This window comes from Macaca thibetana, chromosome X, assembly GCF_024542745.1.
Source record: "Macaca thibetana thibetana isolate TM-01 chromosome X, ASM2454274v1, whole genome shotgun sequence".
NCBI classification, from domain to species: Eukaryota; Metazoa; Chordata; class Mammalia; order Primates; family Cercopithecidae; genus Macaca; species Macaca thibetana.
In genome coordinates, this window is record NC_065598.1 from 17360116 (window position 1) to 17387183 (window position 27068).

The following is a 27068-nucleotide window of genomic DNA, read 5'->3' on the forward strand; positions in this document are numbered from 1 at the left end:
CAGTCACTGATAACTTGTCATAAAGGAAATGTGTCTCATGGCACTTCCTGGAATTTTTTCTTATGTTCCCAATAATACGGTACAGCTGGGTGTTGGTTTCTTTCCACTCTTTCTTTGCACTTATTAAAACAATTGAGATAAAATCTTTTGTTACTGGGTGAGTAAGCTTTGACAAGTATCTCTCTCATTTTTAAAAAATGGCAGCAAGGTAATTTCTGTTTGTTCCCTGAGTCAGTGAAGTACAGTAATGTGCTGGGTAACTTCCTCTTAAAGATTCTTCTGTTCTTATTTTAAGAATCATCACCGAGTGATGACTCCATCATTTCACCACTTAGTGAAGACTCCCAAGCTGAAGCAGAGGGTGTGTTCGTGTCCCCAAACAAACCTCGAACAACTGAGGATTTATTTGCAGTCATTCACAGGTGAGGCAACATTACCAAGTCCCCCAAAACAAAAGGTACAACAAAGGTTTTGCCCTTTCAGGTACTTCTCACAAATGCAAATACGAGAAAGGTTTTCGTAATTGTAATACATTCAGCAAAAACAAAAGCAAGCAAAGAATAATTTTTCCAAATCAAGTTGATAGACTGATATGCAAGTTGGGAAATAGGATCTTTATATATAGTTTGATAGACCTCTATTGAGAGACTTTCGTAAGAGTGGCTTTATTTTTCCCCAGGAAAAGACATTCTGGAACAAGCTTTTATGTGAAAACAATCTGTGGTTAAGTGACCTGGAGTGAAAGCTCAAACTCTAGTGTAATCTCTGACTTTTAAATATTTTCTTGAACCTAAAAAATATGATCAAAGCTGTAGTCATACTCCAGCAGAGACAAACAGAAGTTGATTCACCATGGATACACCAAAATCTCAGAAATCACCACTGAAGAACTTATTTATGTAACCAAATACCACCTCTTCCCCCAAAACCTATTGAAATAAAAAATAAAAAACTCACATTGTACCCTGTAACTATATACAATTATTTGTCAATTTAAAATAAAATAAAACTTAGAGAACACACACAAACACACACACACACACACACATACACAAAGTTGATTCACAAAACAGAGTCTCAAGTTTGAGAAAAGACAATACATGTTCCTGTCCATTTTATAACTCAGAACAAGTAATATTTGCTGTCTGTTTTTCTTTCTTCTTAGAACTTAAATTTCTTTAATAGTACTGGCCTTCATCTCCAAAATTAATGTCCATATTCCATGAATACAGGTCCTTTGGTTTGCTTTTGCAGGACAGTGTTGTGTCCATGCTGCAAAGGCATACTTCCTCATCTGCCCCCATGAGCCCTTGTGATCCGTGGTCCATATTTGCAAAAAATATTCCTTGTAGCTGATGACCAAAGAACAGAGCAGGAACTAGCCCTTGGACACCTAACCTACATCCAACTGAGCTAGCCAATCATGATGTGCCGTGCCTCCTCCTTTCACAAACACGACTGTCTTCTTAGACCTCGGGAACCTAGATGAAACTCCCAAGAAATACAACTTGGGGATTGTCTTTTCTACCTCATAAAGTTATCATTTTTGAAACAAATTCACTGCAAGCAGCTTACAATCTTTTTCTCCTGGAATTCTACTTTTTTTTTTTTTTTTTTTGAGACGGAGTCTAGCTCTGTCGCCCAGGCTGGAGTGCAGTGGCACCATCTCGGCACACTGCAAGCTCCACCTCCCGGGTTCACACCATTCTCCTGCCTCAGCCTCCTGAGTAGCTGGGACTACAGGCGCCCGCCACCTCGCCCGGCTAGTTTTTTGTATTTTTTTTTAGTAGAGACGGGGTTTCACCGTGTTAGCCAGGATGGTCTCGATCTCCTGACCTTGTGATCCGCCCGTCTCAGCCTCCCAAAGTGCTGGGATTACAGGCTTGAGCCACCGCGTTCTACTTTTTAATAGGAATTTCTGTTTTCTGTTGATGTGGTTCTCTCATAAAGAAGGAGTACTGCTGTTCAACAATTGTTTTAAACAGAGCCAATCAGAAACACCTTCTGTGCATACCTTAGCAGGCATACTTCTCTACTCAGAGAGTGAAGAACCATTAGTTTCTTTTCCTTCACCCCTGTCTAGTCTAAGTTCTAATTATATTTCCATCACCCCCACACTTTATCTCCAATCCTAGGAAAAATTACTAAACTGCTATGTAAGTTAAAAAGCTATGTAAGTTAAAAAGTTACTCCCAAAGGACCAAATGCAAGTGTGTGGAATAGTGGACAGGATGTAAATAGTGGGGTCAGAAAGACCTGGATTTGAATCCCAACTCTGCCACTTCCTAGCCAGTCTTGTGTAAGTTGAAACCTCTGGACCTATTCCCTTATTGCACATGGGAATGCCTATAGCTCACGTATTTGATTCTGATGATAACTTTTTTTGTGTGTCTAGAATATGGTAGGTGCTAAAAGCTAATGTTAGTTTGAAAGCCCTAACTTAGTGGAGTGCCAGACACTGGCATATATAAGATATCAACCACAGAGGTTTCTGTGAACCAAAATCAAGCAGATCTACACTTGTGAAACTCACATTTTCTCTACCGTATGAATCTTTAAGTTGATGAAAGTGCATGCTGCCAATGCTTATCAATGAACTGAGTCATACTGAAGATCCACAAATTTATGCCTGCTGATTTACCAAAGAAAATCAATAATATGATGATGGGTGTCAAGGTTCAATAGATGTATTCAGGTTGGTAATCTTAGACTTGCATTTGTGCAGGGTTTACTTATTTATCTATTTACTTGTTTATTTACATCACAGCAAAAAGAATTATTTTGTTTTCTTGAGAGCTTACAGTATACAAAGCTTTAAGAGCTTCAGAGATGGTCTGGGATTTCAATTCCTCACAGAGAGCTGGCTTACTGCTTAATATGCTCTTGATGCTCTTACGAAGCTATAGGAAATGATATTTGCAGCCCAAGATGAATTGACTTAAAACGTCATTTAATTATCTTTTTATATGGAGGGATTTTAAAAGGTAGAATAGTATAATGTTTGCTGACATAACCATCACCCAGGATTATCAACTGTCAAACTAGGGCCAATCCTATCCCACCCACACCTCCATCCACTTGCTTTCTCTGGTATCATCTGGAAGCCAATCCCAGACATCAGATCATTTCATCTGTGTTACAGAGACAGAGTTAATAAGAAAAAGGTATAGTCTTTCACCCCCTGGAAGCAGAAATATAGTTTACTTAGCAGTATAGTTTCTTTTTCCTTTCCTTTCCTTTTTTTTTTTTTTTTTTTTTTTTTTTTTTTGAGACAGTCTTGCTCTGTCGCCCAGGCTGCTGGAGTACAATGGCATGATCTCGGTTTACTGCAACCTCTGCCTCCCGGGTTCAAGCCATTCGATTCTCCTGCCTCAGCTTCCTGAGTAGCTGGGATTACAGGCATACGCCACCATGCCTGGCTAATTTTTGTATTTTTAGTAGAGATGGGGCTTCACCATGTTGGCCAGGATGGTCTCGAACTCCTGACCTCAAGTGATCTGCCCATCTCAGCCTACCAAAGGGCTGGGATTACACGTGTGAGCCAACGCACCCGGCAGTTAGCAGTATAGTTTCTTAAACTTTTACAGAGTATCCTCTAGAACCTCTAGCCTCCACATTAGCCATTATCTGAAATGATCATCTCTAGGACCTAATTTGTGTCCACTGGTTATCAGAGAATTTCTCTCAGATTGTGGGTGCTACAAGGACAAGGAACGTATCTTATTTTTCATCTCTATAGCCCTAATGCTTAGTATCCTATCATATAGGACAGGCTCAAAATGCATTTTAAACAGATATGTGAATACAACTGAATAATTCAGTTTCATAAAAACGTGGACTGAGATGTTTGCCCCATTTTCTCCTTTTCTCAAAGATCCAAGAGGAAAGTACTGGGAAGAAAAGATTCCGGGGACATGTCTGTTCGAAGCAAATCGAGAGTTCCTCTTGGCAGTAGCAGCAGCAGCGCCAATTCCATCACTTCACCCAGCAGCAGTGTGACAACCCCAAACAGCCAGAGGTCTCCTGGTCTCATATACCGAAATGCCAAAAAGTCCAACACATCCAATGAAGAGTTTAAGCTGTTACTGCTCAAGAAAGGCAGCCGCTCAGATTCCAGTTACCGCATGTCTGCCACTGAGATCCTGAAGAGTCCCATCCTGCCCAAACCTCCTGGGGAGCTCACAACAGAGTCCCCTCAGAGCACTGATGATGCCCATCAGGGGTCACAAGGGACTGAAGCATTGTCCCCACTCTCTCCATGCTCCCCACGAGTTAATGCAGAAGGCTTTTCCTCGAAGAGCTTTGCCACCTCAGCATCAGCAAGGGTTGGACGTTCTCGGGCCCCTCCTGCAGCCAGCAGCAGTCGCTACAGTGTCCGCTGCCGGCTGTACAACACGCCCATGCAGGCGATCTCCGAGGGAGAGACGGAAAATTCTGACGGAAGCCCACATGACGACCGTTCCTCCCAGAGTTCAACATAGAGTGCCTGTACCAGGCTGCCTGGCAAAGGCCAAAACCCTTACTCATATGAGGATGAAGGAACAGAATAGAGGACTTGGGAAAAGTCTCAACTTAATGGGGTAGCATCACTGCTAAGCAATGAATGAATTTCTAAATACAGTATGTGCTGGGTAAACAGAAAGTGGTTTAGACATTCTTGATTAGTTTCCATGTTTTAAGTAGCTGCAGTCTTTCATGTTTTTCTTTAGCATAGTTTGATTTACGCAATCTCCTTCCTTGCAAAAATAGAGGATACAAAAATGTCTAATTTTCATGACACCTAGAAAACGTTTTCCCAGAGCTGCCTATTCAGAAAATAAAGCCCTCACTGTCATTATTCTTTAAGAAGATGAAATTACTCTGGAGGTTTGGTATTTTTTTACATTAAACTAAAGCAAAATTTAGAAGAAAGAACTACACATATGTAAATACCATATTTTTGATAAAAATGTGTAAATAGATTTATCAATGATGAGTGGACATGTGGTCAATTATCTACTGCACACCAACTGTTTATAGAATACACAAAAATAAAATGTAATAACTGTATTCTGTGAATACCATTTTCATATCAAATGCCATATTTAAATGTCCACCAATATGATTTCTGAGTGGTAAACCTCAAATATGAATTTTAAACTGGTGAACTAAAGGAAATCTTGAGGTCATATACTGAAATATGAATAATATAAAATAATGAATTCAGATCTAATCATGTTTGTGACAAATTGCAGCACCAAACAAGCTAATAGCAACCCATGGCTGTGATTTGTTGTGTGGTAATTTGGACAGAATGAAAAGCATGCTTTTGATTTTTTTTTTAATCAATGAGAGAAGTCATCATTCTCAACACAAAGCCCTGAACAACAGCATCTGACAGTGTCCTTTAGATTTTAATTTTTTCAATGGATTGCTTTAAAGAGAATGAGTAGGGAAAACAGTAGTTAATTTTAGGTTATGTTTTACATTAGGCTACTGGGGACATAAACAGTCATAACTAATGACTATAATCGTTAAACTCCTTAAAGAGTTTAGAAATTAGCTCCACGTTCTTAAACTAACAAAAATAAAACCTAAGCATGCCACAGAGCTATTGATTAATCAGTAAGTACCTGTAATGAGTTTTCAGTGAAGCTTTCTCTCTGTGCTGATGAGATTCATGCTACCTAAAAATTAACAGAAATGACACTGTGAACAACGTAGTTGGAAAATAGGTATGTGTATATGCATTATTTATATTCATTGTTAAACTGGGAATGGGGAACAGCTCTGGTTCACAATACTACATACAACTGAGTTTTTGTCTGGTTTTACTATAGTGTCTGCTTGATGGCAAAAGGGGAGGGTGGTGGGTGGGAGAGGAAATGTCAGGGCAGGTGCTCTGATAAAATAAAGGCAGGGAAACAAGCTGAATTACTTGAAATTACTTGAATTTTCTTGTCTTAAAACAGAAAAAAATGTAGTTACAAGTTAAAATCTGCAAATGGTTTTTACACCTCTGATTTTAACATGAACTGATACTAATGTTTGGAATCTTGTGTCAGAAATACAAGCAGCTAGAATAGGTTTTGAATGGGAGAGGTAGAACGTAGAGAGAATTAAGAAGGGATCTGACTTATAAAAGACTAGAATGTGATTAGAATGATAGAACATACCAAGGTTACCAAGAAATTGACAAGTTGCTGGCTTTAAGCTTATGCAAGTGGTAGTTGGGAAAGTAGGAGGTGTGGAAGGGGGTTTGCGTTTCGGAATAATTCATGCAAAATGAAGGAGGAAGCCTGGTCTAAGAAGATACTGTCTTTCAATAGAAATGATTTCTAAACTGCTACAGGCTAAGAATGGATAATCTGATTGCTGTTGTTTTGTTTGTTTGGAAAGAAAAAATAATGTCTGGCTTCTTCTACTATTTGTTTTCACTAACAAACTGTGTTACTAAATTTCTTGTCATCCTTGTATGTAAAATGGGTGCTGGGGGTGGAGGGGTATAAGAGGAGGGAGAGTCAGAGAGAGTGTGTATGTGTGTGTGCGAGTGTGAGTGTGTGTGTGCACACACACACACTGGGGATAGATAAGCTACCTGGTAAAGGGTTTGAACATTTACAAAGTGTTACACTTTTTCTTAAAAGAAAAATGTTTTAGGGTTTGAATAAAATGGACCATCATTTCTCATTGGAACCCATCAATTAAGAAAGCCAGCATGGTTTGACACCACATGGGAATATGAATAAATCTGTCTCATGATTTGAAAAGTACACTTTGCAAAGTTTTAAAAATAAAATTTTTAGGCAAATGCGATAAGAAACCATCATTTCCAGTCACAGTAGGTGATCTTTTGTAATTTCATAAAAGCAGTTCGTTTGCAGTATGGCTTTTGTGTAGTTAGGGGTTTTTTAAGCGTGAAGAAAGGTATGTGGGCTTTAAAAGTGATTCTAAATCTTGAATAGAAAATACATGAATTGGCTTTAATAAAAATGTCACCTTTTTATTATTGACATTAATTTAAGTAATGGTACCATATATTTTTTAAAATACATATTGACTTGAATTGTGAGGCAATAAGATACCTTCTATATGTAATGATCACAGAACTAACCCTTATAATATAGTTTTACTTATTTTGTTTACTCTAAAAATCTATAACAGAGTTTCTCTATTTTATATTTCATAGATTTAAAAAAACCCAAATAAAGATGGATTTAAAAATTCACTGTGGAAAAGAGTATTGAGTTACAAACTGAGAAGAAAAAGCAGGAAGTTCCTTAATAATCTGGAATATTCTACATGACTTGATTACATAGCAAACAAGACCAAGATTTAGGGCTGTCTTTAACATCACTGCCGTCTTGAAGCAGGGTACACACGTTAGGTATTGTGAAGAACATCAATCCGAACTTTTCTTCTGTTGTTTGCACTGATGCGATTTTTTGTTCTTTTATGTTTATACAACATATCTATGTTGTGTAGGGGAATTTTTTTTTCATTTTTAAAAAATTCTACTTTGATTTTGTTGTTATTTTGTTTTGTTTTTGGCTAAGTAGAGGACATGGACTAGTTGTAGCAAACAAAACATGCTGTTTGCTCTTGCCAAAGGTCAGTGAGTGAGTACATTTGCTGCAGTGGTGGCACGTAGAGAACTAGATGGTAATAAAGATTTAAAACTATGAAGAAGGTTACAGTGTAACTATTTTGGTACTAGAACCAGTTCATGCTGGCCGAAACGACAATGGTTTATGGACTTGCATCCATTTTGTATTTTTGTAATATTTGTAAATATGAACTTTTTAAATTGCTGCAAAGATGGTTTCTTTTGTAAGATGTTTTCAACGTTTACATTCAATCCAAGCCTTTGTATATTTTAGAGCTGTGCAACACTTTAAGTCTTGTATTTATTTTTAGTAAAAACGGTGACAGTTTCATTGTGAACCCCTCTCAAAAAAATGTATCAGAAAAGTTTGATTACCTAGAAAGTGTGTATAGAAACTGCAAATAAACGTGACTGCAATTAAACAATCGTTTTTTCTCTTCACTGTTACGTAATTGATTTCTTGGGCTTCACAAGTGTTTTACAGGCAACAGGACATAAGGGCAGGATCTATTATGGCAAAAGTAGGAACAAAAAGAACATAGACCAGCCTGTCCGACATAGTGAAACCCGTCTCTACTAAAAATACAAAAATTAGCTGGGCATGGTGGCAGACGCCTGTAATCCCAGCTACTCTGGAGGCTCAGGCAGGAAAATCGCTTGAACCCAGGAGGCGGAGGTTGTAGTGAGCCGAGATCGCACCACTGCACTCCAGCCTGGGCAACAAGAGTGAAACTCCGTCTCAAAAACAAAAATAAAAAAATAACATATACTATATCTATAACGAACTCTAATCTAGCTTCGTATTTGAGAGGAAAAAGAATTTCCAACGTCCAGTATACTTTCTTTGTAGTTTACTACGAAGTATACTTTCTTTTCTTGGCCCCTCTCTGGGCCAAGAAAAGATGTATAGCTTTACTTTGCAATATCTGCCTGCTTTGCTTCTGATAATTATTCAGACTGTGTCTCCTTCCCAAGATGAGCAGCCTCGATATAAGTATGTAAGACTATATGCCACTAGATGATGTCACATAGCCTTTATTACAATAGCAAAATTCTATGCCAGGTACTGATCTAAGTGCTTTGCATACATTAACTCATGTAATCCCCATATTATACCCATTTTACAGATGGGGAAACTGAAGCACAAAGCGGTTACATGGTTTGCCTAAGGCCATAGAAGGACTGTGTTGGAGCTGGGGATCCAATCCAGTAAATCTGCCTTCAAGGTCTGTGTTAGTTCCCCAGTACAACTTCTGGGTGTTGGAGACTGGAATTATCTTGTCCCCTCCTCCGCCTCCCTCGCCCTTCCTCCCAGACCCGGCTCGGGCAACTGCTAAGGCCCCGCCCCTCTCCTCATTCCAAGTCAATCACTGGCGTGCGTCCAGGAAACCCAGTTTACGTCGACGTCTCTGGTGCGTCACAGGGCGTGGGGGAGGGGCGGGATCACATTAAAAAAAAAAAAGCTTCGGACACCCCAACAACGAAGTGGGGACACCACGTCCCTAACTACACCACCACTGGAAGGGTTGCGCATGCGCGCCAGCCTCCTGCGCAGCCGCAGAAACCACCCTCAGCGCGAGAGGCTCGCGAGTCTCTGAAAGGTCTAACCTCCATTTTCAATCCTGCAGGTCTTACCAAGAAAAACCTGAGGTAAGAGGCCCCGCCCCACAGCCATCTCCTCAGCAAATTCCCGCCCTCGGCCCCGCCCCACAGCCCACTCCTTAGCAAATTCCCGCCCTCACCCAAGGGCTGGGAGAGCGCCCGCGGATTGGCCGATCAAAGACGACGCCTGTCAGTGGCCAGACGCCGATTGGTCAGCGGGTAGTCCCGCCCCCCCTTCACCGCTAGTGTGGGAACTCGGCGTCGCGGGAGCTCTCTGATCCACTCAGGGGTCAAGGCATCACTGGTCTCTCGTGCGTGTGACCAGGTTTCCGGCGCCAGGGCCTTTCCGAAGCGTCGAGCGGCCTAACGGTCACAGCTGTCGCCCATCGGGGAGGCAGGACTACTGCGAGCAGTTTTACCGCGACCTCCGGAGGCCGGCGTGACAGGCTCTGTCGCTAAAATAGGTCTGTCCAGTCGTACTTTTTCCTCACCTTGAGCTTTCCTGTCACGGGAATACACGATTTGGCTTAGGGGCTGGGGCTCTCCTGAGGAGAGAGGGTTTGCTTTGCGGGGAAGAGCGAGTTTTGCACTTCGCAGCCTCAAATTTCAGCCGCGGTGTGGAGGGGGCTGCTTTGGGTGGTCCCCACAGCCTTTCTGGAGTGCCCGCGCGTGTGAGCTTTTGAGATTTGACAATTTGTGAAGTGCTTGGTGCTGACTTTCGGGGATGACAGGATCCTTTTACAGTCGTTCTCCTGTCAGGGGAGGCAGGTGGGGAGCGAGGAAGGATCCAGACTTTGTTAACAGAGCTTTGAGTTTAAAGAATTGACAAACTCCGGAGTTGATTTCCTGTCAGACCTTTTGCGGTTGAGACAGAGTCTGAGGCTTTGATGGTAACCGCGTTTGATTAGAGACCGTGCAGCTTCGCTGTTTTATTGTAAATACGTAAATGAGAAAGAAGAGAAAAACGTAGGGTGTCGGGAGCAGAGGCGGGAGTCGGGAGATCCTGCGATATCGGGGTCCCTGTGGAGCGGGGGAGGCCGTCGAGGTGTGCGAGGGCCCGGCCCCGGCCCCCTTTCCGCACGGTCGTTAACAGGAAAGGCTCTGATTTGGTTGGTGGCGGATCGCGTCCCTCCCTCCTCTCCCCGACTTTCCCCAAGTGCGGCAAAGTGGCTTCAGGTTGACTAAAAGAGAGCGATTTTCCCAGCAGCTTTGCAGTGCGGTGTTTTCTAAAGCGGGCCGTGGGCTGGGTGCCCTTTTGGGCCTCACTTGTCCGGCCTGCGGCAAGTGCTGGGCGATGGGATACGGTTCTGGCGGCAATGGAAGGGCTGCCTTTGAGAGTCTCGCAGGAGGATTTAGAAAGTGATTGTTCTTAAAACAAACGGAGCGGTCTGGCTGTTGTAATTGGCCCCGTTTTTCTGTGTGTTTCTCAAAGTGGTCCCGGCGTGAGTGGTGCTTCATTGTGAGCTGTGCCTTATCTGATGAATTAATGGCAGGTGAAAGCCTTGAGCCTCCGGAGCGAATATTTACGACTTTTGAAAATGTCTTTAATGTCTAAAAAAGTCTCTTAGAAAAGCAGACGGCCTCTTGTTCTTATGTTATCAAGAGTTTAGATTTCTGTGGTAAACATAAGTGAGTTTCATTTTAAGTAAGCTCATTTTGCGAGATTTGAGGTTTGAAAGTGAAATTAATTAATTTTGCACAATCTAGCCTTGGGCTCTGAGAAAATGTTGTCAAGCTGTAATTAATCTTGTGGGACGAAGTGAAAAGGAACTAAAGTGTATGGTGTAATGAATAGTTTAAATTTCTGTGGTAAATACAAGTGAGTTTCATTTTAAGTAATCTCATTTTTACAGGATTTGAGATTTAAAAGTGAAATTAATTTTGCACAATCTAGTCATGGTTGGGCTCTGAGAAAATGTTGTAAAGCTGTGATTTATCTTATGGAAAGAAGTGAAAAGGAATTAAAGTATATGGTGTAATCAAGAGTTTAAATTTCTGTGGTAAATGCAAGTGAGTCTCATTTTAAGTAAACTCATTTTTACAGGATTTGAGATTTAAACGTGAAATTAATTCATTTTGCACAATGTAGTAGTCATGGTTGGGCTCTGAGAAAATGTTGTAAAGCTGAAATTATCTTGTGGGAAGAAGTGAGAAGGAACTAAAATGTGTGGTATTATCAAGAGTTTAGATTTCCGGGGTAAATATAAATGAGTTTCCTTTTAGGTACGCTCATTTTTGTGGAATTTGAGATTTAAAAGTGAAATTAATTTTGCACAATCTAGTCATGGTTGGGCTCTGAGAAAATGTTGTAAAGCTGTAATTTATCTTGTGGGAAAAAGTGAAAAAGAACTTAAATTTATGGTGTTATCAAGAGTTGGCCAGGCACGGTGGCTTACGCCTATAATCCCAGCACTTTGGGAGGCCAAGGCGGGCAGATCACTTGAGGTCAGAAGTTCAGGACCAGTCTGGCCAACATGGTGAAACCCAGTCTCTACTAAAAGTACAAAAATTAACTGGGCATGGTGGCGCACGCCTGTTATGCTAGCTACTCAGGAGGCTGAGGGAGGAGAATTGCTTTAACCCAGGAGGCAGAGGTTGCAGTAAGCCGAGATCATGCCCCTGCACTCCAGCCTGGGTGACAGAGTAAGACTCTGTCTCAAAAAAAGAAAAAAAAGAAAAGAAAACAAAGAGTTTAGACTTCTGTGGTAAATATAAGTGAGTTTCATTTTAAGTAAACTCATTTTGTGGGATTTGAGATTTAAAAATGAAATTAATTTTGCACATTCTAGTCATGGTTAGACTCTAAGAAAATGTCGTAAAGTGTAATTGTTTACCTTAAGGGAGGAAGTGAAAAGGAATTAAAATTTGTGGTGTGTCTACTGTGAACCAGGCATGATGCTGAGAGTTTAACTGTATTTTTGGCCTAAATAGCCCCATGAAGTAGATATTATTACAACTTTACCGGTTAGAAAATTTGAGGCACAGAGAGGTGAAATATTTACCTAAAGTGAAGTGGCAAATTTGGCAATTTGGACTTGGATTCAAGTGTTTATAACTATAGCCCAGCTCCTTGCATCATGCCCTGGTACCTAAAAGACAACAATTCATTTCAGGTGCAATGTGAATAAAAATTACATGTTATGACCCAGGCTTGTTGTCTATGTGCTCCTTGAGACATAGTTCTGTTGGATAGATGTGGTCAATACTCAAAAGCCTTTGCTGTCTTTGCCATGCATTACTCTAAGCACTTGACATGTATTAATTCATTTAATCCTCACAATTCCATGAGGTATGTGCTATTATCATTCCCATTTTACAGACAAAAAAAAAGCACAGAGGATTTAAGTAAGTTGTTCAACTTATTTACACAGCTAGTATGTGGAGGAGGTGGGACCCAAACCCAGGTATTCTGACCACAAGCCTAAGGTCTTAATGCTGCTTGATGCTGCCTCTCACGTAACCAGATATGTGTGACAGTTGCCGTAGAAGTATTAAAGTGTGAGTGTTCTTGTAGTTCAGGGAAAGTCATGTCACATCCACATGGGATGATCATTGGCATGGTGCCCTTGCTTTTTGGAGGTGAAACTTGAGTTAAGCCTTGAAGTTGAATAAGTTCTCCTAGGCGGAGATACAACAGGGTATTATGGACGGAGGGCATAACAGGAGCGAGAAGCTCAAAGAGTGCAAGATTGGTGTTGATTTGTATATGTACCAGAGATGTAAACATGTTGGGAGTCCAGTGGTGGACTCACTGCACAGTGCTCCTGTGTCTAGGGAGTTCTCTGTTCTCTGGATGTAAGAGCTTGTAACCATTGTCTGCAAACTTGCCTGAAACAGGCTACATAGTAAATATTTTAGGCTTAGAGCTGCCCTCCCTAACCTTTTTGGCACCAGGAACCGGTTTTGGTTTTGTAGAAGACAATTTTTCCACAGATGCAGGGACGGGGGAGTGCTAGCAGGGTATGGTTTCCTAATGAAACTGTTTCTTAAGGAGAGTGCAACCTAGATCCCTCCCATGTGCTGTTCGCAATAGGGTTCATGCTCCTGTGAGAATCTAATACTGTAGCTCATCTGATAGGAGGCGGAGCTCAGGCGATAATCCTTCCTAGCTCCTGCTGTGCTCCTAACAGGCCAAGGACCAGTACCAGGCGGTTGCCTGGGGGTTGGGGACCCCTGGCTTAGAGTAAAGGGGCAAGTGGTAAGAAGTGACCTCTGTGCAGTGGGCGGGGTCCTGATTATGGAAGGACCTTGCAGGCCATGGTGAGAGTATGAATTTTACTGTGTTATTGATAGCAAAGGTATTCCAGGTGATTTTAATAATGAAGTAAAGTGCATAGAGTGTGGTGGTAGACTGCACCATTTACTAGCTATGGGACCTGGGTAAATTACTTAAATCAAGCTTGTCCAACCCGCCTTATTTTATTGTTGTTGTCATTGTTGTTGTTCTGTTTTGTTTTAGGCTTTTGGCAGCCTGAAGCTATGCTTTTTAGTTTCTGTCTCTAGGGATAAGTGGAAAAGAGGGATGAGGAAGGGGCTTTACTGGCCCAACCAGAAACAAACTAAGAACCCATGACTGTATTCTCTCCCTTGGACACCTCTAATAAACGTTCTTTGCTTCAGTTTCCTCATAAGGAAAATGGGGACAGTAATAGAACCTATCCCACAGGGTTGTCAGTAATTTAGCAAGATAGAATACCTAATGAAAGAATCAAAAGAAAGTACAAATTAAATTAGAAATAAAAATTTAAAACTGTGGCTTTGCTAAAAATTCTGTAATTATGATGAAATGATTATCCTTCTGGATAAAAATAATTTGTCAAAACAACTCATGAAAAAATAGGATAATTTGACTAGATCATCAACCATGGAGGAACTTAGAAAATGTTATAAAAACTGGACCCAGAGAGTTTTTTTTAATAAATTCAACCCTTTAGAGCACAAAAATTCTGGTGTGATGTAAACTTTTTTAGAGTATAGAAAGAGGTGAAAGCCTTCCCAGCTAATTTTGCAGAGAAATTTTGATACCAAGTGTTAATAATGTATCAATACAATACTGATTCATTAATTGTGAGAAATATACCATCTCACTAATGTAAGAGCTTAGAAATAGAGATGCAAACAATTTCTAAATAAAATACCAACAAATTGAATGTTGTTCTTTATAGTCAGCTGGACCCCTCACCCCAAGAACATTAAGAAATGTATTAATATGTTGCATCAGTAGATCTAAGGAGAAAAGTCACTTAGTCATCTGATGCCAAGAAGCTATTTGGTACTATTTATTATCTGTCCTGGTTTTAAAACTACATGCAGGACCAGCAGGATACTACCTTAGTTTATTTTGGAACATCTGGTTGACCCCAACAGCCCTCCTTAGTGGGAAGAAGTAGAGGAGGATTTTCAAACATGGAGACCTACTCATTGTTTCTACCTCTAGGAATTTATCCCATAGAACTACTTGCACAGGTGCAAGACTGTTCTGCAGTGTTCTTTATAAGAGCAAAACTTTAGAAGTAACTTGAATATCTATGAATTGGGGGCTGTGTTTAATAAATCATGGCATATTTACAAGATAGAACACGAAGAAGTCATTACAGTAACTACAGTAGACCTAAAAGTATTGGTTTGGAAAGACTCTTTCCACCACAGGTTAGTTTTGCCTGTTTTTGAGTTTAATATCAATTGAGTCATATACTGTACTCTTTTGTGTCTGGCTGTTTTTAAACTCAAGGTTATGGTTGTGAGATTCGGCCTTGCTATGTACAGCAGTAGTTGGTTTATTCTCATTGCTGTGAAGTTCCTTTGTATGAATATACCACAATTTAATTACTGATAGCTTGTATAAGTTTTATGGTCAGAAAACTCAGATAGTTTAAAAAGTGAAATTTGATTGAAGTTACAGCTCCAATTAGAGGTATTTTATAACTTGATACTTCTATGCAACATTAGTCTGCATTTATCTAACTCGAGTTAGCTCTCCCATCTTCTTTATCCCCTTTTTATTTCTCTCTTTTGGGTTCATGGTCTCCACTACAGAATGAAAGGGAAACAGGAAAGAGATGAAACCTGAATCCCTTAATTGTGCCTCTCATTACTGCTCTGGCTCAGGAAGAATAAAGTGGGGTAGCTCTTTCATTAAGGTACCCTTCCCAGTAACTGTGATGCAGACATTCAAAGCAAATCTCTAGTACAAGATATAATCTGATACTGTTGCAGCCAATGTTTTCTAGTTCCATAGTTAAGTGGCTCAGAGCCATAACCAAATCTTCCTAATTTTAGATTGTTTGGCTTACCTTTCACATCCATTTATTTAGGTTTAATATAAAATTTAATAAGGCAATCCTAACTTGAAAGTTGAAATGGACCTTAGAGATCATCTCAACTGGTGTTGGAAACCTGGTGGATGAGGAGGTGGTGTCTCTCCTGGTCTGCCCAGCCTACATAGTGGTGGGGACCCAATCCAGAATAGACTCCTGGCTTACATTTTGGAGGCAATGCTTTCTCCTTAGTCAAGAGCCTTTTGGAGCTCCTTTACAAAAGCAGTTAGCCCTTGCTTGTTCATTTGTTTGCCCTTCTCTTGTTCATTTGTTTCCAGCATTTACTCTGTAGGCTTTAAGTTACTAAGCAGTTACTTCACAGTTTGTAATTGTGTTTGATTTGATTCTTATTTCTAGTCATGGGCAATATAGCCCTTCAGTTTTAAAAGATTTATTCTAAATTGGCCATGGAAGAATTCTGGTTTTGTCACTCTCTAAAATTCAACCCAAAGTCCAATTCTATTTGAGTTAGCATTCTGAGAGTATATCCATATTATTAAGGTAGTAAGTGTATGAAGTAACTTTTTTATGCGTTGCTTTTCAGGAGTAGAGGTTTACCACTCTTAGGTGACTAAGCAGTATCACAAATAAACCCTCCAGCAAGTTTAAAAATAATTAGGTCCAACTCAGAGGAAGTGGAGTTTCTCCTGTTGCACAAAAATGATGTCTAGCAGCTCCAGTGAAATCGATGTGGTTTGTATTCAAATTGAAAATCTGTCTTTGTTCTTTTTATTGTGCTATACTTCTATTCTAAATTTAATTTAATTTTATACAGTGAAATGCATAGATCGTAAGTAAATTTTTGTTATGTATTTTAACAGTAATATATAAAGTTCTTGTGACAATTTGTGTACAAGTTTCTTTGTGAACACACACTCATGTTCCTTTTGGGTGAACAGACAGAAGTTGAATTACTAGGTCATGGAGTTCATGTAAATTTAACTCTGTGAGAATCTGCCATACAGTTTTTCAAAGTGGTTGTGCTGTTTTTACATTTCTGTTATATTCTTCTGTCTTTCTTAATCCTTCAAGTTGAATCAGTATGTAGATTATTAAACTATAAATAATATGGCTTAACAGAAAACATCTTTTTTTGTTACATAAGCACATAGATATTAATGCCACCTAAGTAGTCTAGGCAATTCTCTTAACTACTATCAGTCCTGATGTTTTTCAAAAATCTTTGGAGATAATGTTAACTGCCTACCAAGAGTCATTTTTCTCTGACATAACTATGTAAAAGCACTTTGAAAAGCGTAAGGCACTATACAAGGGTAAGATAGTATATTTTTAAAAGTACTAAACTGTAACCCAATTCCATATGTTTTTGTGATTTCTATCATGTATTTTGAAACAAAAACATACATAACTACCAAGTATGTTTGTTATAAAATTATTCCCATAGTTCATAATTCATTCTTAGAATGAAGAGTTATTATACTGAAATGTAATGGTTATTTACTCCTTACTTATTTATACCCTGCCTTATTTTTTGAAGTTTTAAGGTACTTTAGAGATTAATTTATCAAGAAAAGCAGGTGCTCAAATATTTTCTATCTTGTCCACAGAGGGGCACTGTTGGGTTATTTAGAAATCAAAAACCATGTAACATTTATTTCTTTGTTCATGGTTAGAAATACTTGCTTTTAAAGTAGTTCTGGTGCTAAAGGACTAGTCTTTCTACCATGAAGCATATAAAGGGTTAAGCTCAGTGAAAACTGTTGTCTTAAGTGTAGTTGGGTTAATGAGAACACAGTTCTGCAAATACATCTTTTCACGTAGTCATAGTATTTACAATGAGCAAAGGTCCTTTGATATCAGAAATAGGCCTTTGTAACCTCTTGAAAGTGAAATTTAAACCCTCAACTTTTCTTTTAGTTCTGTCTTTCATCCTTCCTTTTAATTTGTTGATAAATCTTCCTCAGGTAAAAACAAGAATACCTACTTATGATGAAGATGACGACACTATTCTTTATGCATATGAAACAAAACCTGATTTTGTCAATAAAGTAAGTATATTAATTGCTAATTGCCAAATATATTAACATTTGCTGTTTTAAAGGAAAAGATGTAAATTCCTCATATACTATGGAGTTCCCATAAACTCACACTCAAGAAAATCTCTCTCCCCTGAATTTGTATGCTTTCTTTCATCAGAGAATGAGCACTTAACCAATTTACTTTCCCCTTTTTCTTATATAGTAGAAAATTAAGAGCAGTTTTGTACTTACTTTCAGTATAAAACTCTAAACCTGGGTTCTTCTGATATAATAAATTCTTTTCTTGCCCCCTTCCTCAATTGTCAGTTATTTTAATTGTCATATTAATGTGAATTTTAAAAATCTCTGATTATTTTAAGACTTCTGAAACCCCTTGAAAAGTTGGTGATAAATAAAAACAGTTTAAATAAATAAATATAGTTCCCCCCCTGCCCCCGGTGTTCAGTTTGGCTGTTACAGAAATAAATCATTAACTACTTTTAAAATATTAGCAGGAACCGAATACTGTATCTGATGCATCCTGTAATACTGAAGAGCAACAGAAGACAGTTAATGATGTCCTTATCCATTGCCAGGTATGGAAGTTCTGTCTCTTCAATGTAGCTTTCTAAAATGTTAAGCAAAAATTCTCTTTATCTCACATAAAGGGAAAGTGTACAATTAATTGAAATTTTGCCTATCAAATTATTTATGATTATCACCCCATTGTGATGATTTTTTTAAAACAATTTCTAGTTAGAACTGCATCTCCTGAATAGCAACATGTAGATTTTATAGCTTTTTAAAAATCCCATTACCAACCAAATGTAGTTATGTCTCTTTCATCTACATTGCTCAGTAATGAATTAGTTTCCCCTACAAAATCCTTAAAGGAAATTGACTGATTTGGATGAAATTTAGTATGTGCCTAACTGCACATCAAGATGTCTCAATGGAAACAAAATGGCAACCCATCAAGGTTTTGTAGAGAAACATACCTAAGTTAGTTTTGAGGGGTTGTTGTAAGAATCACCATGTTGGTAGAGATGTGATTACTGGGAATTTTGTGAGTTGCATACCCCAGAGGTAATGAAGGTTTATACATATTTAAAAATAATGTTTCTTACCATATATAAGGTTTCTTGAATGGAATGAGCTAACATACTTTGGAAAGTAAGATTGTTTGGGTGTTTATCATGATCATGGGGGAGAACAGAAGTGGAGTGCTTCCAAGGGACACATGCAGTCTTGGGGGGAAGTGGGTGCAGAGGCGAGCTGGGAAGGGAGGGAGCAGGTTCTCCCTAGCCTGCCTCCCCATGCACTGCTAGGTCAGGGTCCCTCTTGGCAAGCCTGCACGCTGAGGTGGGAGGTAGCATCTGTAGGGGGAGGTGCCCAGGGCCATGGTCAGCCTGAAATGGCCCCAAGGGCCCCTCTCCATTGCTGCCAAGGGCCTGGCTCTTTCTTCCCCTACCCATTCTAGATCACAGAGGTGGTGCTCCAGTCTGCCTTGTTCTTCCATCCCAGTTCCCTCTTGGGTCCATCTCCATCCTGCTTAGGCTGGGAGCAGAGGAAGACCTGGCCATCCCCTGCATACCTCAGCTCCCTAGTCCTGCCTTTTCACTCCTGGAGATAGTGGAGCACCTGGGGCAGTCCTCTCCTCCAAGTCCTCATAACTGTACCCACAGCCAACCAACTGCCCTCATCCCCGCCCTTCTTCTGACCCCTTCCTGACCATTCTAGTGACCAGGGCTGATGCCCTTGCTGCTTTCTGCATCTAGTCCCCTCCCCCACACTCAGAGCTGCCCCGCATCGCATCGGGCGTCCCTCTCTCTCTCCTCTGGCTCCAGTCCCTGTCCCTCCTTCCCCTCTACAAGTTCTCCCACATCTTGGAGAAGCCACTTCTCTTGCTTCCCATCCCTCCTTTCCTGTCATCCTCACTCTCTCCTTCCCGTGACAGCCCGCTCCTGGAATGTCATTCATACTCGCTGTCTCCACACCTGGCTTCCTGTTTTTCTCTCTGGGTATTTATGAAGCTGCTGTTCCTTCTATGCTGTAAGCCCTTCCATGCATCCTCACCTGGCGAGGGCCTTCTCATGTTTTAATTCTCACTTCAGACCTTACCTCCTCTGAAAAGGTCTCCATGACTGCAGCGTGGGTTAGGACTGCTTTTCTGTGCACACTTAGCTTCCTGTTCCAGCCTGTGTCACACCACTGTTAATCACAATAGTAACATTAAGAGACCACTAAGCACTGTTGGACTGGGCATAGTGTAGTGCTGTTACTGTTAGTATTAACCTAATACTATAGCAAGGTTCTCATCCTTGAGAGAACCCTGAGAGAGATTTTCATCCTGATTCCCTACATGAGGACATCAAAGCACAGAGAGGTTAAGTAACTTGCCAAGGGTCACACAGCCAATAAGTGGCTGGACTCTAGTATTTGACCCCAACCATGTTCCCCGAGAGCCTGCACTGTTTACCTCAGTGCTGCAGCCCAGTGGTTCTCACTAGGGACATCAGAATCACATGGGGGGCTTGTGAAAACATAGACCACTGCCCCCACTCTCAGAGTTCCAGGTTCCATAGGTCTGGGGTACAACCTGGCATTTGGCATTTCTAATGAGCTTACAGGTGATGTTGATGCTACCGGTCCATGGACCACACTTTGCAAACCACTGTTCCAGGCTGTTTATTACTTTGTCTACTGGAATCCTCTTTTTACTTGTCTCTCTCCCAGCTGAGATGGTAGTTCCTCTAGGACAGGCTGGAGTACAGTGGTGCAGTCATGGCTCACTGCAGCCACAACTTCCCAAGCTCAGGTGATTCTCCCACCTCAGCCTTCCTAGTAGCATGGACTACAGGCATGCACCACCACGCTTGGCTAATTTTTTGTATTTTTGGTAGAGACAGGGGTTTCACCATGTTGCCTAGGCTTGTCTCCAATTCCTGAGCTCAAGCAATTCGCCTGCCTTAGCCTCCCAAAGTGCTGGGATTACAGGCATAAGCCACTGCACCCGGCCAGGAGCTTTTTTTTCGGTTCATGTTCTCAATACCTAGCAAAGTAGTTCTGCCAGGTGGTAGGCCATCAATAAAGGTTTAGTTGAATGAGTGAATGAATGAATGAATGAGGAAATGTTTCTGGCCCTTTGTTAAGTGTATTTTTCTTTGCCGAAAGTTTCTGTGTATTTCAAGAAGAATTCTCAGATTTTTATCAGTCTCCTATGTGCTCGATTGGCACATAAGAGATGTGTACTTAACGGTTTTATAAGGTTAATTGCTGACTGCATGATTTAAAAATACTTTGAAGCCAAAAGTCACATCTGTTATATTTGGTTCGGTGTTCTTTCTGGAATGGAACACTCACTGTCTGTATATAATATAGACTTCATATTTGTACCTATATGAACATATATGTTACATATATATATCATAAAGTGAGTCTTTGTTCTTTTAGCAGATTTCTTTCCTAAAATAGCACCTTCCTTGATGTGCAGTCTTTATCATCAATGTGCTGGCATAGAGGCATTGTGTAACATTCATTCACCAGCATTAGAGCTTCCTCAGTGCCTACATGGAATAGAGCAGGGGAGGGGACGCTGGGGCTCCTGAGCTCAGCCTGTTGGCTCTGTGTCACCTACAGCCAGGCCTTGAATAGGAGCAAGACATTTCTGAGGGCTTGAGAACTTTTGTTGTGTCTAGCAGTTAACATTTGGCTTAATGGTATTTTTGCGTTACTTTTCTTTGAAATAGAAATTATATATTGTATACTAATTATATAACTACATTGTATTATAATAGGTTATATATGATGCTATGCAAAACCTGGATAAGAAGATTGATGTGATTCGTAGAAAGGTTTCAAAAATCCAACGTTTCCGTGCAAGATCCCTGTGGACAAACCGTGTAAGTGTTATAAAAAACATTTTTACAACTGTGATAAACCTCTGGTTTGTAAAGATGCCAATAAGCTAGAAGTGAGAGAGTACCAGTATCTGTGTGAGATTAGCAAGGCATATCTATACTTGTAGCAATAGATGGAGACTAAACTCTGCTGGGAGAACACTGAAGTTTAGGTTTGATGACTTATGACACTGCGTATTTTTATGTTTGTAATTATAATGTGTAAAATACAATTAAAATGTAGGATTGAAGAATTATATAATCAAAAGGGAGCATTTATTTTTAATAATGTAAAGCAATGTTTCATGGAAAATAAGTATTAATGTATTTACTACTCATTTACTTTTTTACTCTCTATTGGTTTATGCTGTATTTGTGTGATTTCAGAAGCGATACGGATACAAAAATTATTCTTACCAGCTTGCTAAAAAGCTGAAACGCCAGAAAATGAAGAAAAATGAGGTTCACGAGTCATTCTCCTACCCTGAAAGTTATAGCCCCACTTTGCCAGTGTCAAGGCGTGAGAATAATTCCCCGAGCAACCTTCCAAGGCCATCCTTTCGCATGGAAGAATACCAGCGAGCTGAGCCGGAGGAGGACCCGATCCTCAGCCGCACTCCGAGTCCAGTGCATCCCTCAGATTTCTCCGAGCATAATTATCAGCCGTATTATGCATCTGATGGTGCAATGCATGGTTCTTCTTCAGGGCCCTGCCTTGGCAACCCTGGGGCTAACAGCATCTACAACACTTACTCGACTGACCATGCTTCTGCAGCACAACCTTCAGGTATGCTGGCCCAGGGAGAGCCCAGTTTGGTACATGCCCCTGAGATGATGAGTTACTCAGCTTTGATGGAGAATAGGTACACTGGATCATCTCTCTGCTTCCCTTCTGGTTTTGGTGAGTTTGAAATGCCATATTTACAAGTAGCACTCTTTGACCTGTATTTATCAACATCCTTGATGCAAACTAGTGGAAGCTGTTTGTTTCCTATTTTGAGGGCTGGTTTTAGGTGATAATCAGAATGATGACTAACATTTATTGAGTGCATATTATGTGCAAGGCACTGCATCAGTCAACTGACATGCCTCTTCTCCACTTATAATGACCCCATGGTGTTGGCACATTTATTACGCCATCCCCAAGGTCACAGAGCTGGTGAGTAGCACTTCTAGAACTCTGCCCCATTGTGCTTTTTAAAATCTTCTATTTTTATTTACCCTTTCCCTAGATAAATAAAAAACACTCCTGATATGGCAAGAGCCCAGATGGTAGGGAAGAAAGGGTATGTTTTTGGCTAATTCACACACACAAAAAGATCAAATTGTGTTGATAGTCCTGGTTGGAGAAACAAATTTTCTTAACTAATTACAAAACCCACTTTAGTCATCACACACTAATTTTAGGGAGTCTAACACTCTGGGTGAGTAAAAGGATACTTGTTAATACACAAAGAAATTTCAACACAACTTAGTGTAGAGCATAGCTAAAACTTCCTGAAGTATGAGCACTAGTTTATCTCAGTTATTTTTTTAACATATAAACTTTTGACCAAAATCTCTATTACTATGCAATTAAACATGAAAGAGGAATTAAATAAAATGTTAGTTACTTCTGACCTAGTTCAGCAGAAAATAATCTTGTTTTCTTCAAAATGCACATTAGCACTTAAGCCATGAGAGACAGGAAATCTAAAGAGTAAAATGATACTAAAAATAACCTTATTGAATACATGGGGAAGATTTGATAAAAGTACTAATTTGGCTCTTAAAGATAATGGGGTTGTTATTGAGATTCATTGATTAAAAGGAACAAATTTAAGCAATTATAAAACTGTAAATTTGGAGAATTTCCATTATATTTTGCTAGTAAAATCAACCTAATCTAGATAGAGAGATTAAGAGAGAAATTCCTTGAAATACTTGAAGAGGGTCATAGGTTAGGTTAGATTAACCTAATTTTACCCAAGTGACAGATCTTTTGCCATATTTGCCTGTGGCCAAAGAAGACTTGGTTTGCTTAGTCTGTTTTGTGATCTTTGAAACTTTAATGTAACTTCTGAACATGCTTTTGCTATTGGGGGAGGTCAGATGGGACACTCTTGTGTAGGCATCCCCACATCATCTTTATATAGGCTTTCACTAGATTTTACAGTTGGAGTCTTGACTCCTTGCTAGGAACGTCACAGAAGATCCCAACAAAGAGACCATTCCTCCCTACCTAACATCTCTTCTTTCAGGATAATGATCAGGTCGAGTGTGATTTGTCTTTTTTTTTCTCCCCCCACCCCCACATTGAAGTTACAAGCTCACCATTTGAAAATGACCGTTATATAGAGGAAGGAAGCATCACTAAGCACCCTTCAACCTGGTCGGTGGAAGCAGTGGTCCTATTTCTAAAACAAACAGATCCTCTTGCATTATGCCCTCTTGTCGACCTCTTCAGAAGCCATGTAATGTATCTTGTGATCCTGTTTTCCTGCTGTAATGCCTTTGAATGACCTCTGTGCAGGTCTTTCAGTTGGATACTGTGTGAATGGTGGGAGAACCCTATTAGCTGATTTTTCCATATATGAGAAAGCTTATTTTGCCCAAGGTTAGCCTTAAATGGTAGGCTAATGGTCTGTTCTTTAAATGGGTATCTCAGTGCCTAAAACACAAACTGCCTCAGCCTCTCAAAACATTATGATTCAGCATGGCCACTCAGGTGTACCTCACCTTTGTAATGACAGATATAAGGATCCTCCCCCTATCTGCTCCCAGCTGGGCACCAGGACCACAAGGAGGAGGGGGTAACCACAAGCTATAACAGGGTGGCCTTCTTTTTATATAACCAGTGATTCAACAACTGATTCCATTTGCCTCGATTATTGATTTGTGATGCTAATACCCTCTTGCTGTTATCAGACCATTCACAAAGTAATATCCTAGGCCGAAGTTTTATAAGTTCTAGTTTCTTTAATTTTGAGTTTTACTTAGTAGAAAAAGTATAGAAGGTGCCAAACAAAGGTCGTACTATAAAGGATTTCAGGTCTTTTCAGATAGTGTTAAATGAGTAAATTAAATTTTATTTTTAAACTGGAACATATAAAACCAAATTACATGCTTTAACAGCATAAGTTGATCAATTAAGATAAGGAATTTTAGGAGGATGCTTTGTGACTATGTTTTATTCAGATATTTTCACAGTGTGTCCTAACAAAATTAGTAGCCACATATCTGATTTTTAATATAGTAAGAAAATTGGTGATTAATTTTAGCATCTAATTAGCTTCAGACAACTAATTGGCATCCATCATAAAGACAACATTGTATAGACATTTACAGTTTGCACTGATGTTGACATACTCATCTTCCCAGCCCTTCTCAGAAAGCTAATGAACATCTGAAATTCATTTTTACTATTCATAGTCTTTACTATTTTGTCATGAATGTGTAGTATTTTATTCAACGTACAGTATATATTTAAAATTAAGTTTGACACAGTTTATTTTTTAAGATATTATGTTAAATTTTCCTTTTTCTTAGAACTTGAAGTGAGTTTATACATTACCAAATGGTGCTTCACTGTACAAGTTATATTTTTAATAGTTTTCATAAAGTAGATGCGTATTCAAAGAATATACATCTGCAATGAGCTGCTCTCTAGTTTGCTTTACATGTTCTCATAAAGAACTAACCATTCTGATGAAAATATGGAATCATTATTAATTAGCATTGTTTCTTCTCTCCACAGGAAATTGATGGGAAGGCTCTGCTCCTACTCACGAGCGACGTGTTGCTGAAGCACTTGGGGGTGAAGCTGGGAACGGCTGTGAAGCTATGCTACTACATTGACCGACTTAAACAAGGAAAATGCTTTGAAAATTGAAAAAATCCTTGTGCAAATTTAGATTGGGCCAACTTCTAGAGGTACCAATGCCTTCTTAGTGTAGAATCATTTTTCTGCCCTTTAGTCGTTTTTGTTTTGTAGAAAGTATCACTCAAAATATATTATAGCTAGAATTGTAGAACTATGTTATAGTCCAGTCTACTTCTTTAAAAACCATTTAACTGCTAGATAGTATTAGAATAGTCCAATAGGAAATTCATTCTTCATAGGTCTTTAAACATTACTTTTATTATATTGTTTACAAATATATTTCATGCAAGCAACAGAAAAACAAAACCAAAAAGCAAAAAAAACCTTTGATTCTGGTTCATCTCGATACAGAGAACCAAAACAGCTAAGAGAGGTATTATCAGGGGTTGACAACTTCTATGATTGAATCTATGGGAATTATTCCCCAGAAGAGAATTTAAAGGTATACCCATAGATATCTCTTTCTGGAGTATTTTATCTGTCTGATGTTGCAGTGTTCTACCAGTTTCCAGAAAGAGAATAGCCATATAAATTCTTTTCCTTTCTGCTATTATTTCTCTATGTGTTTTATTTATTCAGATTTAGAGAAAAAAATAAGCTCATAAACTTTTATTAAGTGCTCCTAACAGTTTTAAGATAAACTATAAGATAGATAGAATAGTTATTTTATGCAAGAAATATTGTACCGCAAGGGTGGTTTGGATGAAGTCTGACTACTTTTTTTCAAACAACCTATTATATTAAAGCTTTCATATTTTGGCTAAGTTTGGACATATAACTACACTTACATTGTTTGCATCTCTCTATGAAGATACCTCTGTCCAAACTTTTAAAAGACATAACTTTATTTTATGTGTTTATTCTTTATATAGATAGTATTTTATATTTTATTCTCACCTAAAGTATACACACAAGTAATCTTTTTTAAAAAAATTTAAAATGGCATTTTGTATTGCCACAGAGGTGGGATGAGCCATATATTAGTGAGATGTTTTATTTTGTAAAATGTAAATGGATTATTTGCCATCACTAGTACCTCTCAACTTACTTTTTAGAGGACCAGAAACAATCTGTAGATTGGTTTCCATACAGGGAAGTTCTCTGTCCTATGCAATGTTTCTAATTAATTTGCTTAATTCTGAGCCATTAATCCTGCTACACTTTGAATGATACATTAATTCAGACTAATCTTTGGGGGCTTTATTTTGTAAGTTAGAACTTTCAAGGGAAACATGTTCAACACTATTATTTTGTTACAAATTTATAACTTTGTTATTACATTGTATAACAAATACAAGGTTTATAAGCTATGAGAATTGGTGCTATCACCATTAGCTATTCGTTATAAATGTCAAGAAAATGTTCACCAGGTGCAAGAATGTACCTTTTCTTTTTAGAAAGCCAGATGTACTTTAGACATGAATGCAACTATTTAAAGAATAGCTTCATCTATGTTATTCCTTATATATCAAAAGATTCTTACTTAAACTTGGTCTTCTTTCAAATTGTTTGTATGAAGATGCTGTACCCACTTGAACAGTCCTCAGGTGTTTACATAAATACTATGTTTTACAGTTTTCATATTTTAAAATATTAATAAAATTAAATCACAGTAGTTCATTGAAAGCCTCAGCTGTGATTTCATTTATCATCACCGTATTACATTAATGTGTGTATTTGTTGTAATGTGTGAACTGAAATAGAGCCACTCTAGTAAGCTTGTGGCTTTCCATGTCCAAATACTTGAGTTTTAAAACCTGCCCAGATTCTAATGCTAAACAGATGTCTAAGAGCCAAGGGCCGATTTCTTATAGGTGTCTTCAG

The 27068-nt window shown here is 39.1% G+C and overlaps 2 protein-coding genes across 12 annotated transcripts in view; both read left to right on the forward strand.

Annotated features, from left to right (window-relative positions):
- Positions 1–8007, forward strand: part of NHS (NHS actin remodeling regulator) — a 367162-nt gene extending 359155 nt beyond the window's left edge. For 3 of the 4 annotated variants that reach the window (XM_050777314.1, XM_050777315.1, XM_050777316.1), the window contains 2 exons: positions 296–422; positions 3875–8007. In XM_050777314.1, the coding sequence (XP_050633271.1) occupies positions 296–422; positions 3875–4481 (734 nt within the window). In that variant the 3' untranslated portion in view covers positions 4482–8007. The remainder of the gene's footprint in view (positions 1–295; positions 423–3874) is intronic. The other variant, XR_007722737.1, reaches the window with a different exon arrangement.
- Positions 8008–9427: 1420 nt separating this feature from the next.
- SCML1 (Scm polycomb group protein like 1) lies at positions 9428–26864 on the forward strand. Of its 8 annotated transcripts, none has more exons than XM_050775251.1 (8): positions 9428–9651; positions 16049–16197; positions 17430–17513; positions 17999–18079; positions 21281–21385; positions 21770–22283; positions 23684–23835; positions 25119–26864. In XM_050775251.1, exons 2-8 carry the CDS (start codon positions 16165–16167, stop codon positions 25251–25253), a joined length of 1104 nt encoding a protein of 367 aa, XP_050631208.1. In that variant the 5' UTR covers positions 9428–9651; positions 16049–16164; the 3' UTR covers positions 25254–26864. The 8 variants fall into 8 exon arrangements, with proteins under 8 accessions (XP_050631208.1, XP_050631205.1, XP_050631207.1 ...); XM_050775250.1 differs by having other exon boundaries at positions 9448–9651; positions 17996–18079; XM_050775253.1 differs by having other exon boundaries at positions 9449–9651; positions 21770–22169.
- The last annotated feature ends 204 nt before the right edge of the window (positions 26865–27068 follow it).

Coding starts and splice junctions, on each gene's coding strand:
- SCML1 (XM_050775248.1), top strand. CDS start 17,301: ATGAGCAAAGGTCCTTTGATATCAGAAATAGGCCTTTGTAACCTCTTG. Junction 22,284..23,683: donor CTGCTTCCCTTCTGGTTTTG/GTGAGTTTGAAA, acceptor CCCACATTGAAG/TTACAAGCTCACCATTTGAA. Junction 23,836..25,118: donor TCGACCTCTTCAGAAGCCAT/GTAATGTATCTT, acceptor TTCTCTCCACAG/GAAATTGATGGGAAGGCTCT.